At 37.2% G+C, this 20577-nt stretch overlaps 1 protein-coding gene across 1 annotated transcript; it reads left to right on the forward strand.

The window, feature by feature from the left end:
* Nucleotides 1-2076: 2076 nt before the first annotated feature.
* On the forward strand, nt 2077-17399 carry LOC149259609 (putative pectinesterase 11). Its single transcript, XM_089454658.1, has 6 exons — nt 2077-2387; nt 2619-2790; nt 2862-3065; nt 3201-3436; nt 3539-3611; nt 17241-17399. The coding sequence occupies exons 1-6, from the start codon at nt 2077-2079 to the stop codon at nt 17397-17399; spliced, it is 1155 nt and encodes a 384-aa protein (XP_089310784.1).
* Nucleotides 17400-20577: the final 3178 nt, after the last annotated feature.

Raw genomic sequence — 20577 nt, forward strand, 5'->3', positions numbered from 1 at the left:
GCTAGCTAAACTATGTAAAAGAGATTTGAAGAATAATAAAGAAGAAAGCAACAGAGAAACAAGGTGTCTTTTCATCCCTTGAGGGTTTCCACCAGAATCACTTGTGTTTTATGTTTTTTATTGTGTTAATGTTTGTGTGTGCTTACATGTGTTGATCACTTGATTGTTTAATAAATTGCTAGAGTTGAAAAATTTATAATATCTATCACTATTGATTCACCTGCCATCACCCCCATCCCCCCCAAGTAGTGATATGTTTCCAACATTATATTATTGTAAAAAATGTGTATATCAGTTACATCATATTTACAAACTTGGCCTTGTGGCCACTTAGCCAAAACACACATATATTCCTAGGCACGCTAGCCTAAAAAATATCTAACATAAATACATAAGCGCGCATACCCACAAAATAACTCCAACTCACCAACCTAATATCAAGGTACATATATATTTACATCCTAAACTGGAAGGGGTATTACAAAAGTGCATAAACTTTGGTGAATCTTACTACTCCCTCATATGCAAATTGTAAATTGTTTACTAATATTTTTCATCAATATTCAAATTTGGAATAACTTTGTATAATCTTTATAAAATTTAACATATTTTTAAAATAAAATAATTTTATCTTATAAAATTCATAAAATTCAAGTGAATCACTTATAAAAGAAATTAATTAGTGAAACCATATGAATTAATTCGCTATTAAAGGTTAATAGGCATCAAAATGTCAAAATACCTACCTCATGATACATCTCACATTGCAAGATTAAAATAATCATAAAAATCAATTTTACCATGGATATTCTTATGCCTTCTTACAATAGCATTATGAGATACCATGGATTATTAAAATTGCATGTCCAAAAATCCATAGATATCATTTTTTAATTAATCAATTTAATTAAAATGACATAAAAGGCATAAAATAATTAATTAAAATAGCATAAAAGACATAACTACTTTTGAGATAAATCTCATTCTTTAATTTATAAGTACTATTAAAAATATTTCATAGAATTTAAATTTTCACTATTTAATAATTTATTTGAACAAAGTCTTTCAGTACAAATCACATGAGAGAATTTTTTGGCCAACACACCAACAAGTATGGTTCACTATCAAGACCAGATGAAGAGGCAAACCATGGCAAAAACTTATTTAATAATTATTAATAATCAAATAAAAATCCCACAATCTCTATTCCAAAAACCCTATACTTAATGTAATACTATTATTTATTTTCAAAATAAATAAAAACACTTATTATAAATTATAACCCCTCAACTCAAATCTGAAAAACACAATTATACTGGATTGATATGAACTTTATCAGTCGAATCTTTGAGGAGGATTAGCCTCTTTTCCGGAACACAAACTCATCTCAAAATAGAAAAAGCCATTCTCGATGGAACTGATTACTCACTCCAATATTAATCACTTAACAGTTTTATATTAAAGGTAACGCATACTTAAATTAATGAAAATAATAGAGCACCAAAAAGAAATAAAAAAATTATCCTCCATATAACTGATTACTCCAACATTAATCACTTACAATACCCACTCCAACGTTAATCACGTAACAACAAATTACCTCCATATTTAATTTATCGCAATCACTAATCCTCCATATTTAATTTATAGCAACTACTAATAATTGGAAAGTTTGCATTGCGGGTCACATATATACTAAAATATACTGCAATTACAATTAGCAACCACTAATCATTGGAAATATTGCATTGCTCCCAATATATATACATTAGCAATCACTGATCATTAGAAATATTGCATTGCTAGCCACATATATACTAAATAAAATATACTGCAATCAATGCAGCACTACCGCACTAATAGCAACTTATGGATTGCCTAATGGAATGAAGTAATATGGAGCACACCAAATCTTATGTGCAAGGGCAGGCAGTCTAAGGATTGAACCAGTGTTGCTAAAAGAGAATGCATTGCCACCATTTATAGAGTCCCATGTGTTGCATTCTTTTCATTGCAGAACTGTTGAGAATCTACCCATTCCAGAATCTGTCCATCCTTTTCTTGGGAATCTCAGATATGGTCAATCGCAGAGGATTGTTGGCAATCGGTTTATTGCTTGTAGTGCTGCACGGGTTTTTTATACAACCTGCCTACAGCATTAATGGCGGGATATATGAACACCATCCAGTGCGTAACAGGGAGAACAATTCAGAATTGAAGGGTAGTTCGTCTCGAAAAGTTAAGGGGGTTCCTGCAAAAGCTGACAAAGGACCTGTGCTCACGGTAGGAGGTAAAGGCCAGTTCCCCACTGTTAACGAAGCCATCAAAGCAGTTCCATCGAATAACAAGAACCCGGTCGAGATTTTTGTTCAACCAGGTATTTATAAGTGAGTATTAATGCATGAACCCTAGCTATTTGGGGTCAGTCTTATTAGAGAATAATATTAAAAATCAGGATCGGAATTTTGTTAGAGAATATTATTAAAAATCTGAGCCAAAATCGATGACTTCACGTCAAAAAAAAGTGTCTTGACAGAGTAACCATCTTCATCGTAGACATTATCAAATTAATATTATTAATTATAGGACGAGAACTTAATTTTTCTCATACTTCGCAGGGAGAAGGTGACGATTCCTGCAGAGAAGCCATTTATAACTCTGAGGGGCTCAGACGCTCAGAAAACCGTTATCACTTGGAATGATTGCGCGAAGTCGTCCGGCGGGACATATTATTCCGCAACCTTGTCTGTGTATGCTTCAGATTTCATAGCCAGAAATATCACAATTAAGGTAAGATATCTGGTTGTTAATATCATATTAAAGAATGAGATGAGTTTATTTAAAAAATTGGAGTTTTGCAGAATTCATATGGTCCGGGAAATCTTACCCCGGAAGATCAAGCTGTGGCGGTGAGGATTTCGGGAGATCGTTGTGCGTTTTACGATTGCAGATTTCTTGCGTATCAGGATACCGTGTTAGACGAAAGTGGAAGGCATTACATTCTCAACTGTTACATTGAAGGTGCCATCGATGTCATATGCGGTAATGGAAAGTCTATATATGAGGTAATGGAAAATCTATATATGAGGTAAAACCCAAACCAAATACAAATAATGATTACTGTTTGCATCGTAATTTTTTTTTTCAGATTTCGTAGTTGATAAAAAAAATCCAAATTTTTGGTTTGTTAAATTTTGCAGAGATGCAAATTACATGCTATCCCTATAGACAATGGCGCATTTACAGCTCAAAGGAGATCCTCCGCGTCTGAAGACTCGGGCTTTGTGTTTTTGCATTGCAAGTTGAGAGGCAAGGGATTAATGTATCTGGGTAGGGCATGGGGTCCTTACTCCACAGTACTGTATGCTTACACTTACATGGATGATATTATCTTCCCACCAGGATGGGATAATTGGAACGATTCAAGCAGAGAGAAGTAAGCCATTTCTATGCTATCCCCGCAGAATCCATGCATGTAGAATTAGAATTCCCTATATCATTCTTATATTATTGTTTTTCATCCTCTCTGTGTGTGCAGCACTGTTTTTGTTGGGCAGTTCCAATGTCGTGGGCCAGGAGCAGCAGGAAGCGAAAGAGTTCCATGGTCACATGTATTCCCTGATAAGAAGCAGATCGCACAGTATTTGAGTATCAGTTACATTGACGGTGATAAGTGGATCAAATAGTTGCCATCATCTTTTCTACTCAGAGTTTCCATTCATTCCATTCTGAGTTTTTCTTCATCCGCGATTTTATAAGAGCGAGAGAAAGTTCAAGAATATTTGTGGTCTTTTGAATGCATGATAAACAATTAGATTGAGCTTATGTTTTTTATTAAAGGATTCAGTTACCTAAATAAAAAACAGGCAATTTCTCTCATTGTTTTGGGAAAGTCATTAAATTAAGTCAAGAAATAATAATTGGTCACGAATTGGCAGGTTTTTAAAAATCAAAGATTTATATTTTCGAAAAAATAATTTTTTTATATGGCTTTTGGGGAAGTTCATGAATATTTGTGGTTTTGGAATGTAGGACAAATAACTAATCTTAACTTAATTTTTTATTAAGAAATTTAGTTACCCAAATAAGAATATTTGTGGTTTTGGAATGTATCACAAATAATTAAGGTCAACTTATGTTTTTTATTAACTGATTTAGTTACCCAAATAAAAATAGGTAATTTCTTTCATTGTTTTGGGAAACTTATTTTTTATTTAATATATAGTGAAGGGATTTTTTCCTAAAATAAAAACATTATAAAGTTTTATGAAAACTAATTAGAATATTTCTATTTTAGCTTAAATAAAGATGGAAACTTATGTGCTAATGAAATATAAATTAAAATTGGGAAATTTAAAAATCAATAGCTAAATTAGGTCTTATCTTATTCTTTAGAGTTAAATGAAGCTTTGTTTTATTCTTTTAATTTAAATGGATTGGCATAAGTAATTATGAGGGAATGCATCATCAGTAGTTTGACAAGTAAATTTTCTTTTTTGGTGGGTTAATTTGTAAGATATGTACCTATAAAATTGGTTTTTTTTGTTATTCAACCTAAAATCTTTCTACAAAATATTTTAATTTTGTTCAATTGGAAAAAATTATAATTTTGTTAGGTAAGAAGACTCATAATTTTATTTTGAAATATAATTATATACTAGTAATTTATTTGTGACAATCTAAAAAAATTATATATAAATAAAATTATTCTAATTTAAATAATAATAATAATAAATATTACAAATTATTTTTTTAATTAAAAAATAAAAATAAATAATTAATAATATAAACAATATTGATAATATTTATGATTTTTTATGTTATTTCTTCGGATTATATTTAATTTTTCAAATAATATAAATTGAATATTAATTTTCTATATTAATAAAAATAGTCTCCATAGAAAAATAATTAATTTTTAGGATGAAAACATAATTTATAAATTGTATTAACTAATTGGATTGTTTATATTTTGTTTTTTTATTAATTTTTATTTTTGTGTCATATATATATTTAATTTTTTTAAATTATATATATATATATATATATATATATATATATATATATATATATAAGTAAATATTAAAGTAATTATATATTTGTAATTTTATTTGGGAATCAAATTTTCCTGTTTTCTCAGGTTTATAGGAATCATTCATCACAATTTTCAATAGTTGCCACTATTCACCTCAATATCAAGATATTCAATTTTTCCAAACCTTTCTGAATTATTATAAGAATCACACATCATTATTTTCAATAGCTGTCACTATTCACCTCAATCTAAAGATATTCAATTTTTCCTGACCTTTCAAGATCATACAAATCACTTATGTTTTCCAAAATTTTCAAATTTTATTCCATATAAAAATTTTCAAATTTCCCCATACTTTAGAAATTATAAGAATTATTCCTAGTGATTTTCCACTTGTTCAAATTTTTAACACAAACACTAAAATGTCTCGGGAGAAGGAACTAAAGCCACTAACTACTAGTGATAAATTCATATAATTACAGTGAATAATAATATTGTTAATCTAATATATGGTTAACCATTACATCAAGAATAATTTAATTTGGTTATAAATAAGTAACTAAGTAAATTTGTTTTGGACCTTATGATTTCACTTCTTCCATTCTTGGTCGATGTGGTGGGTGGTTTTATTGGACTCTCAGTTCTTGATAACGAGGATTGCCATTCTTTATCCACGGTAGATCTGAGCTCTGAAAAAGGTAGAGAATGCACTTATTATAAAATGGAAAGAAGTTATGATATATGAAATTAATTAATAAACGCCCTTTGAATCTATATAAAAGAAGGGAGAGTCTCGAGTTTAATAGAGAAACCATTCGCATTATTTCCTTTGTGACGCGGCTATATTTCATCTTTTGGCTCAGTGACAGCCTCGAGATTCTACGACCTGTAATATCATTGTATTGATGATGTCTGGGACTAAACAGGTTTTGCTGATAATTTATCTTGTTTATTTGGCGTGGCCACTTCACTGTGAAAACCAACAGAATATACAGTCAGTAAATGGAATCGCATAAAGGTTATGGCATGTGTTCTATTTAGTTTTTAGATTTCAAAGCAATCTAAATTTTATAAGTCTTACTCCTTGGTCGAAGACATGGATGTCGCTATGGACTTCGACGGGTGAAGAGACAAGGAGTTAGCCATTGAAGAGATGGAAAATATGTGTTTTTTTGCTGCTCTATTGAAAGAGTTCTCGAAAAGTATACATGAAACTTTGTACATAAGAAGATAAAGAAGCCATGAAAAAACTAGTTGTTGGTCAGATTTTTTGGAAAGTATATATGTTTTAACGGTTATTATGTTTAGGGTTTTTTTGGAACATGGACATGTATGTTCACTTATGAAAACAATAACCAATGAATTAGATTTCTTGAAAATAAATGTGTTTTTTTGCATGCAAGACTTAGGTAGCATCTTTTGGAAAGGAAGATGTGTTTTGTATGCAAGAAGAATAGTTATCTTGTTAATTTATTTTGGAAAGAACAAGTACTTTCTTGCAAGAAATAACAACTATTATGTTAGTTTTATTTTGAAATAGAGCATGTATTTTCATGTACAATAACTATTATGAATAGCTTTCCTTTGGAAAAGATGTTGTTGGAAAGAATATGCATGTAGAGGAAAATAATCCAATGTGTAAGCTTCCTTTTACATATTTGCATGCACCAAAAGTAATAGTTGAGGGGCTATTTTCTGTTGATAAAATTTATGTAATTGTATACACGAAGATCATAACTAAGGTGTTAGTTTCCTTTAAAAGAATATTGACAGTTGTAGTGGCTTTACTTCGAAAAGGGAATAATATATAATGTGGTATTTATCTTGGAAATATTTTCCCTTTTCTTATGTGAAGTGTTGAAAATATTAGCTAGAAAAGGGTTCCTTGATTTGTGCTTTAATCATAGGAGATAGAACGAGTTCCTTCTTGTGCATGACTCAAGTTCCTATAAGTTAGGAATTAGGCTCTAAAATATAAGATAAGTTAGGTTGCATTTCACTGATGTGTTGAAATAGGACAAGTTGCATGAGCAATTAACTCGTGCTAACTCAATCAATCACAAAACCATTCCTTAATTAGAAATTAACTAATTTTAACCATTTGAATTGTCTTTAAAAGGAGGAATGTTGGGATAGGGTCCCCTAGGGTTGATTTTGGGGTTAAAATAAGTTTTGGGGCAGAAAGCCCAAGTTTCTATATGTAAAGTGTGAAGTCTCCGCAATTTGTGGTTGCAAAGTGCGTAGATATAAAGTGTCATAAAGGGTTTCCGCCTTTCTTTTATGTAAGTTGTGTCGGCTTCGAAGATCTACCCATGGTCTGTGAACCATGGGATTGTATAAAAAGGGGAGTCTTAGAAGAGTCTAAAGCAGTTAAGTCATTGAGGGGTTAGTAGGAGCTAATAGCGAAGAGTCTTATAATATAAGGATGGCTTTGCAACTATGTGCGTAGAGGCCTAGGGTAGAAGTCTGCAATTGAGTGGATGGACCCCTGCAGCTGAATGCGTAGGGTAGTTTAAGTCTGTAAGAAGATCTGACTTACTAATAAAGAATATTACTCTGGAATTATCTGTGGTTTTGATCTATTTACTTTTGTTATGAATAAATGCGGTTATGTTATGCTAAATAATGGTTTCATGATTTAATGTTGTATTGATGTGTGAATCTATATCTTTCACATTGGTATTTGTACACAAGTGATAATATTTGTTTATGCGAAGGACACATTAACGCTCGTTGAAGTTATCAGATACTTAAGCGAATTTGGGTAAATACGGAAGTAAGAATAATTACAGAAGCACGTAAGTGGTTGATTCACCTGGTTAGGATCTGCAAATGACACTCATAGACCTTCGCGAAGGTCTAGAGGTTGATTAAGAAAAGTATATCGATAAGCCCTAAAAGGCTTATCGATCTACAAAAAGGCATAGTTAGGGCACAAATGACATCACTCCATCTCTGGGTGCGGAAACTTGGTTCCAACATCCCCCACACTGCTTTAGGTGAGACTTTAGTCCACGCTCCAAGGATTGATGTTGAAATGGCCAGTAGGATTTGTTAGGCTAAATTAACGTTGAATCGGGGTCAGGGCCCACTAAGCCAACAAATGGTTCTGTTTCTCTTCTACAACTTTTGCAACAACTCTTCCGCAACTTCTTTCAATCGGTGGGTCATGATGAGCGTAACTATCATAGCTATGAGCTAATGATGGATAGAATGCCTACATATAGAGTGCAGACAAAAACTCAACCTCTATATCAAGGTGCGCGAGGAGGATTTTAGGGTTTCGAGCGAGGCCAAGGTGGAGGAGGACCTAGTAGAGGTCGATGACAGCTGATTTGCTATAATTGTGGGGGACCAAGACATTATGCTGAGAATGCATGAACCCAACGTGCCTATCGTGCAGATATTGCACTCAATTTGACCACGCGATAGAAGCCTACCCTATATTACTAGCTAAGATATGCAAAAAAGGGTCACATCCTCAGTAGCCTACCCATAATCTGCAGATGATGAGGTCTGAACCCCGTGAAGAGGATTCTAATGTGAACATCATGCTGCGAAGTGGAATGAAGCTGGCGAAGACAAGGGAAAGAAGCCTGAAGAAGGTGAATGAGTCCACAAAGCTCTAGAAAGGGAGGTTGGCTTTTATTTAGAGCGTGCGAAGGAAACCTTCATGGAAGCAAAGAAAAGCTTCGATGAGGTTTCTACCTCAGGAAGTCAAGATACACGGTCTGAAGAAATGGACCCATCCATGTTTACTACATTTTTGGAGACCTGTATGAAGCTACTTCAAGATAGCAAGGTCGTAAGGGGATTATAGGAGTTAATCAATAAATGTGTTGGTAATACTCCTGACGGCCCACCTGTGGTTAGGAAGATTGATAAGGATAAGGCAAGAATAGGGCGAGAGATGAGACTCATTACGCAGATAGGAGAATATGAAATGGACCAAGTTATTCTAGATCTAGGGTCTGGCGCGAATGTTTTGCCTAAACAGACATGGGAGAGAATGGGGAGACCTACACTGCCGTGGTCTCCTATTTAATTAAGGATGGTGAATTAGAAAAAGATTATCCCCATGAGAAGATTACTTGGAGTGATAGTCGATAATGAAGGCATGAGCGTGTTGGCTGATTTTGAAGTGATAGAGATTGTGGATGACAACAATCCCTACCCTAAGCTCCTTGGGATCGACCGGGCTATCGACATGAACGGGGTGATTATTTTGAAGAAGTGAACAATGTCATTTGAAATAAAATCGCTCTACGTAGTAGTATTGTTAGACCTTGTAGAAGTGTTAAAATTGGCAACTAGGGCCAAAATTCATGTGGGTCACTTTATCCACGGACGATAATATTTTTACTAGATTACTCTCATCAAGAGGTGTAGGATTCTTCCAAAGATCTTTGATTCCGATGAGTATTTATGGAGATATGAATTTATTTTGATTATGGACTAATTGTCAAAGTCGGCCAACAACTTATGTAGGCTCAGAAGCCCAACAGTCGCATCTATTCAACCCCAACATTTTGCATATAAACACGAGTATTCTCCTCATTTGCACACTTCACCTCTCATCACATCTCTCTCTCTCTCCTGCACAGAAAAGGGTGTCTTCTCTCTCTTGCACAGAAAAGACTCTTCTCTCACATGTGTGGAAAGAAGGACACAGATTTTAGGGCTGCAACTATAGATTGGAACTTTGACCAAGCACGGTAGGTGAAACTGACTCTCCTTGGAAGGCCGCATTTTTTATGAAGGAATCAAGGTGATTCAACCATTGGTTTGACAGATATTGACTGCCCTAGTTTAGGGCTGATGCCACTAATGCTACTGATATAAATCAAACTTTTGTACTATTTCTCTCTATTGAATTATTGAAGATAAAAGAAGATTTGATCAAAGGCTTTCCTCATATCTATCCCTTGCTAGCCACCATGTCTTGTGTCTCTTGTCTTGGCTTGTTTTCTGTCGATCATTTAATGTTCTATCTGCACTTTACTTAATGTACATGTGATTGCTAGTCTGTGGATAATAATAAGAAAAATAAGTAAACTACTCTAAGCATAGAACATACCATAAATTAACATGGGATCAAAGCCCAGGTGCAGAAAAAGCCCAAGCAAGAGCAAGAGCAATCACTAAAGAGAAGATTGGCAAGATTATCCTAAAAGAACTATGGGTTCCTCAACACTCTTCCCCACTGAAGACAAGATCCATGAAAAGTCTGACTATCACGGATGGAAGATGTCTCTCGATCTGACTTTAAAATATCAGGGAGCGTTGGACCATGTGAGAGGCAATATTTTTTAGCCTCCATCAAATGCACCCACTGCTATCAGGAACAAATGGAAATCTGGAGAGGCCAAAGTAAAGAAGATCATCTGGGACTCTATCAACAAGCACTTGGTGGCCTATGTTTCTGAGCTGAACACCTCCAAGGAGATCTACGATAGACTGGTGAGTTTATTTAAAGTTAATGATGCAAATCAAGTCATGTTTATTAGAAATAAGCTGAAGGAAATTAAGAAGGGAAATGATGAAAATATGCAAGCATATTTATTAAGAATCATCGAGATCAAGAACAATCTCCTATCTATTGGGGAAGTAATTCCTGACATGGAAATGCCACTCACAACTCTTGGAGGACTACCATCTGAATGGTATATATTCAGGACTACTCTCCTCAACAATAATGTAATTCTTGGATTTGAGGAATTAATGGCTAGATGCATTCAAGAAGAAGCAAGAATATAAGAACAGGAAATGGCCACACTTAAAGGTCATCCTGCTGCCTTTTCTTCTCATGCTAAAAGAAGAAACAATTCCGAGGCTAAATCCAAAAGGAAGATTGGACCAAAGGGTGGAAAAGGATGATGTTACCATTGCAATAAACCAGGTCATTATGCAAGGGAGTGTCCTAATAAAAGGAACTCACACCGGGATGATGATCAAAATCCCTCTCAAGGTAATCAAAGAAATGGCAGGTCAAATGGTCGAGGTAAAAGGAGTGCTGGAAATTAAGGAAGAGGACAACCATTCAAGAAGGCAGGAAATTCCAGGTATGAATCTAACACTGTTGAAAATAAGAAGGATGAATATTATCTACTAGCTGCTCTATCTACCTCTGCTCCTCCGGATTCGCTGGGAAATTGGCTTATTGATAGTGGTGCCTCAAGGCACTTCACTGGTTACAAAAAAGTTCTCCATAATCTGATAGAGAAAGAAACCAACATGGAAATTGTCCTTGGAGATAATATGAAATATCCCATGAAAGGTGTAGGCAATGTCTATCTTAAATTGAATCAAGGTAATACAATCCACCTACAGGATGTATTATATATACGTGATCTCAAAAAAACCTGGTGTCCATTTCGGCAATGGAAGACAAAGGCTACAAGGTGGCTTTCAGCGATGGTAAGGTACATGCAAGGAAAAACAATATTAAAGATGCCTTCACTCTTGGGTTTCAAGTTGATTCATTATATCAGGTCGAAGGAAGTCTGCTGGGTGTCATGTCTTGTGACACATCTCTTCAGTCTGAACTATGGCATCAAAGGTTTGCTCACCTTCATTACAAATTTGTACCTTATGTAAGAAAAATGGTGACTGGGATGCCCGAGTTCAGATTAGAGCAATAAGGTGTATGTCCCAGATGTGCTGAAGGAAAGCTAGAAAGGGGACCATTCCCCTTAAGCCAAAGCAAGACCTCTAATATATTGTAGTTAATTCACTCAGACATATCTGGTATGATACCTATGAACTCCTTGGGAGGATATTCATATTACCTCACTTTTACAGATGACTATTCTTGCAAGACTTGGATATACTTCTTGAAAAAGAAGGATAAAGTGTTCTCCTAGTTTCAACACTTCAATGCCTTGATCGAGAATCAAACCGAAAATAAGATCAAGATCTTAAGGACTGATAATGGGACTGAATATGAATCTAATGAGTTTCATGATTTTTGTAAAGAGGTTGGCATTAAGAGGGAGACTACTACACCATACACTCCTGAACATAATGGTGTGGTGGAAAGGAAGAACCGTAAGATTGTGGAAGTTGTCAGTGCTATGCTCCATGATCAAAGACTTCCAAAGTTTCTATGGGCCAAAGTTGCAAACACCGCCGTATATGTACAAAACCAATGCCCCCATCAAGCATTGGGTTCCAAGACTCTCGAAGAAATGTTGACCAATAAGAAACCTGACATATCTCATTTTATAATTTTTGGAAGCCCTGTATATTTTCATGTGACGAAAGAGAAAAGGAACAAATTGGGTGCATCGGAAAGAAAGGAATCTTCATGGGCTATAGTGAAAATACTATGGGATATAGAATTTGTGTAGCTGGTCAAAGGGAAGTTGTGATTAGTCATGATGTCACCTTTATCGAAGATATGGCTCTCAGCAAGCTGAAAAATCTTCCTATTGTGAGGAGCTCTCAAGAAGCTAACACCAGGGAACCAAAAGAAAAAGATGATGAAACAATGCCTGATGTGGAAGAACCCATGGATCCTATTGATCCTCCTCCACCTCAGCCTTCCTCTTCTAGGAAGAGGCCTTCATGGCTTAGGTGGACACTTGATGATGCTAAAGGACACGTTGCACCCCGAGGAACCTTCTGTGAAAGTAAGAAACCAAACAGGTATCATGGATACCTGACCATCATGAGCACAATCATTCAAAATGAGCCTTCATCATTCTCATATTCCATCAAGCATCAAGCATGGAAGGATACTATAACCGAAGAATATGAGTCTATTATGAAGAATGATGTCTGGGAAGTAGTTCCCAGACCCCTGGAAAAGACAATTGTCACTTCTAAATGGCTTTACAAGATAAAGCATGCAGTTGATGGAAGTACGGAAAAGTATAAGGCTTGTTTTGTCGCTCGTGGCTTCTCCCAAAAGGAAGGTATAGACTATGATGAGATATTTGCACCTATTTCCAGATATACCACCATCTGCTGTATAATAGCCCTTGTGGCTTCATAAGGATTGAAACTACATCAGATGAATGTTAAGACCGTGTTCTTGCATGGTTTAATCAAAGAAGAGGTCTACGTGGAGAAACCCGAAGGATTTGAGATTTATGATCGAAAATCTCATGTGTACAGGTTGAAGAAGGCCCTTTATGGGCTGTAGAAAGCACCCCGAGCATGGTATGATAGGATCGATAGCTACTTGATGAAGTTGGGATTCACTAGGAGTGAAGCTGATCCCAACCTTTACTTCAAGGTTGAAGATGAAAAACCTCTCATATTGGTGTTGTAAGTTGACAACCTCTTTCTAACAGGTGCAGAGCCTCTCATTCACAAATGTAAGAGGGAGTTGGCTTTTGAATTTGAAATGAAGGACCTAGGATTGATGCACTATTTCCTAGGACTTAAATTTTGGCAGAAGCCAGGGGAGATTTTCCTATCTCAAGGAAAATATGTGATGAAGATATTGGAAAGATTTGGTATGGTGGGTGTTAGCCTCCTATACCAATAGGGTTTCATTTTTCATGATTGATAGTGGGAGTGCCAAAAATGTTCATCTTTGATGATACAAAGGTTCCATTTTTTGTGAAAGAAACAAACAGTTAAAACATGTAAAGAGGGTATGCCTTAAAAGAATAATCAAAAGGCAAGAAAATGAATTGGTCAGAAAAAATAATTGAAATGAACCCCAAAGAAAGACCAGGAAAGTGGCCAACCCAAATGCCACTGCTATCTTGATGGATGGCTCAACAGTTCAAACTGGGCCATGCCATGTTTTAAATTGCCTGTTCTAGACTAGAGAATGAATACCTGTTCAAACAGTTCAAGCTTGACAGATGAGTAGCTGGATAGAGAAAGGAAGGAGCCCATCAGCTTAATCTGGGCCCTTGGAAGATATAAGGGTAGATTTAGATAGGAGGGCAGCAAAAAGAAAAGAGCATATGAGGGTTTGCAAGTCTAAGTGCACCCTCCATGAAGTAAGGAAAAATGCTAGGTACTAAGCTAGGTAGGTAGCCAGAAGTTACAGAAGCCTGATTCTATTCAGTTTTGGCCTTGATCAAGAATGCACATATTAGCATTTGCAGAGGTATCTATGCAGCATTTTGATGACAAAATATGGAAGCATGTCTAACTTCCCCTGTTTTCCGCAGAGACTCTCTTTCTAACATCCCCTTGAGGACTTTAGGACCTCCCTAAATAGTCCTTCTTGTATTTCTCCTTGGAAAAATTCATGACAAGTCTTGACCTTCTTCTCCGAAAAGAAGCCACATTTCTGGTGTAAAACCATTCCTCACTTTCATCTACTTCCAAATCTAAGTTTACTCTTTAAACTTAGCTCGTTGTTCCTCTTTCACATCCCCAATTCACATTGACTTCTAACCCTATTATCTAACTCCCTAAGTGCTCCTCTTCCCCTACTATTATAGAATTATTGTGAAAAAAAAAAAATGTAAATACCCCCCTGAGCATTATAGCCATATATTTAAAGTTCGGCAAACGTTACAGAATCAAAGGCTTTCATGTATTTAGTTCATACTATAATTGGGGATTAAATTAACATTTGGTTGGTTTAATAACCCTTATCCACCTTATAAACTGCAATGTCGTATTCTCCCCGCTTATTATGTGAATTTTTGAAAAAACCCACTCTAAGTCGTTTTTCCAATGTTTACATTGCGGCGCGCTTCACCAAAAAGCAGAAAATATTTAAAAAAAAAACCCGTCGGGTCCCGCCGTATCGCGCTGACATATTCGCGGCCCGTCATCCGTCGGATCCGGGCCCTCCCATCCGACGGTCCACGGCGATTTCGGACCTCCCCCGATCGCCGTCCTTTACCGCCCGAAATCTGTCAGAGGGTGACGTAGGGCCTGGGACGCGTGCCCATTTGTTACTGGATCGGGTGGCCTCTGACCATTACCGGGCCCGTACCTTAAGCTGTCCGATAATACCGCTAACCACCCTTTGTTACCGCTCTCCCTTTCCGCTCCACGTCATTGCCGCATCAGCGTTACGTCAGCTTCCATTCCGCCATTTTTCCAACCTGTCCGCCACGTCGCTCGTCCATGTCGACCCAATCACCAGTTGACACGTCATTCCTCCGTACCCGACCGGACCAATGACGTCATGCTGACGTCATCCATCAAAAAGGCGCCAAATACCAATTTTTCCATATTATCGCGCAAAAATCGTTTTTTTTCCCATTTTCTTACCAAACGCGCACTGTATTTCCTGCATGCCATTTACGTCGTCTGTCCGCCAACTCCAAAGTTTGCTCCCTAGCTGCCGGCGCCATGAGTTCAATCAACCTTCAACACCGTCGGCCACACAGTCCCCAGGTATTTATCAATTCCCTCTGCATACCCTGGTCCTTCCAAGTTCACTGTATTAAATGAGAGGAAAGAAAAAAGCATAAGAACTGCTAAAAAATTCCTAAGCAGGAAGAACCTCCATCTCCCACTTTGAGCCCCAAATTCACTTGTAGGGCTCCCATTGTTCAAAATTTACCAAGCCCCCACAACTTCTTGCGCATTTGCGACTTAAAGGCATTAGAAGAAAAATTCCACTGTAGAAGCAGCACTCAGTCCCAGCATTGGCTCTTTTAACCTCTCTCAGCAGCATTTTAACTCTGTTTCACCCCAATTTACCCGTGTTCTCTCTGCAAATTGCCTTATCCATCGAAATTCACTGCTCTGTGTTACCTTTTTTCAGAAAGTCAAGTTCAATACAACTCCAAATAACAGTTAAACAATGGAGACCCCTGTGGCGTTGAATATTGCACCTCTGGATGCCCCAGATAAAGACCTAGAATGGTTGGCCCTTGCTGACAGAGATTATCAAATGAAAGAAACAGTTGAACTATGTAACAAATATCACATAGAAACCGTTTGTGAGCTAAAGAAAAAACACAGAGATGGTACTGACATCTTGGGAATCTGGAATTCCCACTTACCAATCTATTATCTCCCCCAGGTGAATGATTTCCCTGATTTGATTCACCAATGCTGCACAAGTTATGACCCCAATAAAAGGGTTGTTCTGAGTCCTTCAAGCTCTGCATTATTCCATATCACTCCTGAAGCCATCAACCAAATGCTACAGTTTCAATCTGCAAAGCCACTGACTCCTCTTTCTATGCAACTTTTGCTGGAGCAAGGTGCCAAGCTGTCCAACTCACAAATTACAAGAATTGGCCAATTGTTCATGCTCCCAGATTTCCAGCCCCGGCAGCCTCCCCCTTATCTACATGTCTGGTTCAATGACATAGGGAGACTGCTAGTAAACATGATATCCTCCATCTTAGGATTCAAAACCAGTGAGTTTGTGGATGAGACAACCTTGGTAATGCTATCCATGTTCACTCCAGGATAGCCCCCTGCTGTCTAGTATGACTATGCTACATTTATAGCCGACAAGATTCATGAACAGTTCATGAACCTAGAGAAAGAGAGGGTATTCAAATACACCTCCTATATATATCATCTGCTATGGTACAATCAGCCTGATAGCTTTCCTGTTTTCCTCAAGAAGTTAGATGCAAAGGGAAACAGAAGATCTGTAATGTTCTGGACATCAGTCTGTCATCATATTCATTACTCACCATACAACTACTGTGAGTTCATTGACCTGTTCATTCATCCAGCCTTGTCCCTGATGCAGAGTTCCCCTCCTCCTAGACTCACCGATGATATGCAGAAAATCCTTCAGCTTTCAAAGAACTATAGCATTTGAGATTGGTACTTCTACCAAGACCACACAGTGATCAGAATATATGGCTGTGAGCTAGCCCCATACAGACTACCAAAGTACGTTCCCATGAGACTTTTTGCATTAGAATACTTCCGACAGTTTGGCAATGCAGACATGATCCACTTTCATAGCAGAAATAAGAAAGCACAGCTGAAAATTAAGCACCAGCTGGGTCCATTTATCTTTAACAAGAGGGAAGAAGCTTGGGAAGAGGCAGACAATATTCTAAAAAGCCTCCTTCTCAAGACAAGCTTCTATTGGGCACCGTATGACCCTAACCATTTCATAAGCCTCAGAAGAATCAAGTATAGGCTTGCTACCTATGATCACTTTAGCATTCCAGAAATTGAAAAACATGCTAACCAACTAGAGTGGAGAGAAGGCACATTAGTGGAGGATTATTCTGAAGAGGAATTAGCAGAAAGAGCCATTAAGAATTTAGAAAAATCAGTTGACTTGGAATATTTTGGACAGGTTTGGTCTTCAGCCCCTCAGCATCTTGGAGAAACTGCCTCATCGTCCACTGTTCCCCAGCAATCTGCCAAAGCAACTGATCAAGCAGCAAACATGGCTAAAGGCAAAGTAGTACAACAAGAGGAGTCACCTCCTAATTTAGAGCAGCAAGTAGAATAGCAAGAAGGCATGGCTAAGGCACCTGCCTCCACCGAGCAGCAAACACAAGAGAAAATCCCTCCAAGGCAGGAGGTAACGGTTGATTCTACAGTTTTACAAACACCAGCTAATGAGGAAAGAATGAGGAAAAGAGATAGGCAAGAGGATACTCCTCCTACTACTTCAACGGATCAGCAAGGTGAGAAAAGACAAAGGCTAAATCCCTTTTCGGAGGAGGAAATTCCAGAAAGACCAACCGATACTATGCTCCCTCCTAGCATTGAAACATCGGCCAGCTCCTTGCAGCAAGAACAACAGATACAACATGGGGCAGAGGTAAGTTCTTCAAGGCAGCGGTCCAAGGCGGACTCTAGCATCAAGAAGCAGTTCATAGACATCAAGAAAAGAAATGAGCCTCTCAAATACCAGATCTACAATCAACTCTTAAAGATGGCACCAACTAATCAGCAGAGGCTAATGTCAGCTTATGATATTCAAGAACAAAAAATGACTCTCAATCATTTTAGGCCTACTATGCATCAACCTCAATCAGCTGTTGATTATATCAGAACCAATTTGGAGATTTTCGCCAAAGACATCCACCCCATGGACCAGATCGAGCTACACAGGAAAACAGGGGAGATGCTCTATTCCACATTGGTTGATAAAAATCTATTAGCACACCAATTGCAAAATTCTCTACACAATACTACTGCTTAGCTAGAATTAGAAAAGGCATCATCTCAAGCCAAGGACAACAGAATCAAGTCCTTGGAAGAAATTATTATAGAGCTGGGACATGATCCAAAGGACCCTAAGGGTGTGCAGGCACTATTGAAGAAAAGAGATGAAGACATAGCAGCTCTGAGAAAGCATATCAAGCTGCCAGCTACCCTTCACCCTCAGACTAGAGAGGTTGCAGAACAAAAGAAGGATCAGGATGTGGTTGCTTTACTCCTGAGTTTATATAAGAGATTGATGGAGACAGAGGGTGCATTGGAGGTAGCATTAAAAACAAAACAAGGTGAAGTACCAACTCAGCCAGCACAGACATCTACATCCACTGAAGGTGTGCCACTTGCAACTACTGCAGCAGGTCCTCCCACTGGACAAACATTAGAGGCAGGCCCTTCAGGCTCAGCACCAGCTACAGAAGTGACAACACCAACAACAACATCAGAACAGGTGCCTAGCCTCAGCATGCAAAATATGATGAAGGAGCTTGAAGCACTAGAAGTACAGATGGCTGAACTGAAAGAGACCAAAGAAAAATTGGCTACTATTAAAGAAAAATATGATAAATCAAAGCAGAGCATAGCTGAAAGAACAAGAGAGGTAAGGGCTCTTGAAAAAAGAATAAAGGAACTAGAAAAAGAGCTTACTCTTGATAAGGTTATAATTGAAGTTAAGAAAATCCTATGGGCCAACATTGGTCAATCCATTACAGACCAATGGCAGTATATTGAAACTATCCATGAGCATATGGATCTCCTAGGCAGGGCCCAATCAGAAAATCAGAGAGCCAGGGCATCTCTAGGGAATATGCCTGAAATAGCCAACAGAATGATTAATGTCCTTAACAATCGCACTGGCCCCCAGCTGGCAGGAATGGGTATCACCAGTAGAACTGATACTATTTTACTAATAAAGAGGGTGCTTACCTTAAGAAATTATGTGCAGACATTGGACAGAAGATGTCAAGAAATGCAGGCAGAGGTGAATAAATTTATTGAAAAAATCACCGCATTGCATAACAGAGGTCTTCCCAGCTTGGTAACTAGTGCAGGAAGGTTACTATCACATGAGCACTATGCCAAAAGGGTCAATAGCTATGCCACAAACCAGATCACTGCATCAGCAAGTGCCCCAGAGGAAACAGGGCCTCCATCTGGGCAGAGTCTCTATGACAAGCTAGAAAATTTATTCTTTATTATGAATGAGATTAAACATCTTTTTGAAGTGCCTCCAAACTATTACAAATACACTGAGGCAGATGAGACCTTAGGTAAAATCCTGAGACACCAATTGCCTACGCAGGAATGGTGGATGGGCATGATACAAACTTTGCTGTGAAGAAACAAGTTTATTTACCAGGTTTGTGTGTATCGATCACAAGTCAACATTTTCAGAATATTGATATAGTTGCTCTGACTGGGAAAGGAGCGGAAAAGGCCAACTCAGCAATCAAATTTGGTGACCAAAGCAGGACCTACAAATGCAGATGACGGGGCTAAGGCAGTCGCACCATGACAAGGTAGTAAAAGGCAGATTTCTCAAAATCAATGCAAAGCACTCGGCCGACCCCGGTTGCCTCCAAAAGTCAAAGGATTTCTGACAGAAGTGAACAGCCATTGATTATTCATTTAAAGTAGCAATAACTATTGCATCTACTATTTTTGAGAGTTGGTAAAGAAAGTTATTAAGCAAATGACTCATCGTTAAGATATTTTTGTAAAACAGTTGTATATATATCCCCACACATAAACTTGTTGGGGTTGTTGATTCTCTTCTGAAGAGCTATACTGTAATTTCAGACTTTCAATACAAGAAGTTGATGGAATTTCTGAAGTTCTGCATTGTTTGAAGTATTGTGATGAGATTGCTTGCTGCTGCAGGATTCCTACGTTATTTCATGTTACAATAAGTTTTCTGAACCATGTCATTATGTTCTCTTCTCTTACATAATCCGCCTATGCTGTATATTTCTTAGTCTTAGCATTAGAGAAAAATAATAGTTCAGGATTTGTTTATTGAACACCCTAAACTCAATCTCTGTTGTTAATCATGTCTTCTTCAGAATTAGTTATGAATGTGAAATTCTTAATTGCTCACATTTACACTGAATCTTTCATAGTAAATATTGTTCAGGAATTCTGAGTTGCTCCTGAGTAATATTTCATTTCTCCATATCACCAGCATAGTGAACGATTCTTAGTTGTGTCTCACTGGCTAGTAACCGTCTATATTCTCAAATTTGAAGATTGTTTCATGAGTGCCCATATGGCTCTGCAATATCATCATTCTCACTAAATACCTCAAGCAACACATAATCACAGACTCCAATTCCCAATGGACTAAAACCCCCTGAACATTGCATTTCAGCTGTTAGAAGATATCATTCAACCAAACTTTAAACAAAATTCAGTGCATCATAACTAGCCTAAAAACATTACAAAACAAAGCTAAATTCTAAAGAGAG

This window comes from Pinus tabuliformis, chromosome 6, assembly GCF_031772625.1.
Source record: "Pinus tabuliformis cultivar Carrire ecotype Pingquan chromosome 6, CPIR1, whole genome shotgun sequence".
Lineage (NCBI taxonomy): Eukaryota > Viridiplantae > Streptophyta > Pinopsida > Pinales > Pinaceae > Pinus > Pinus tabuliformis.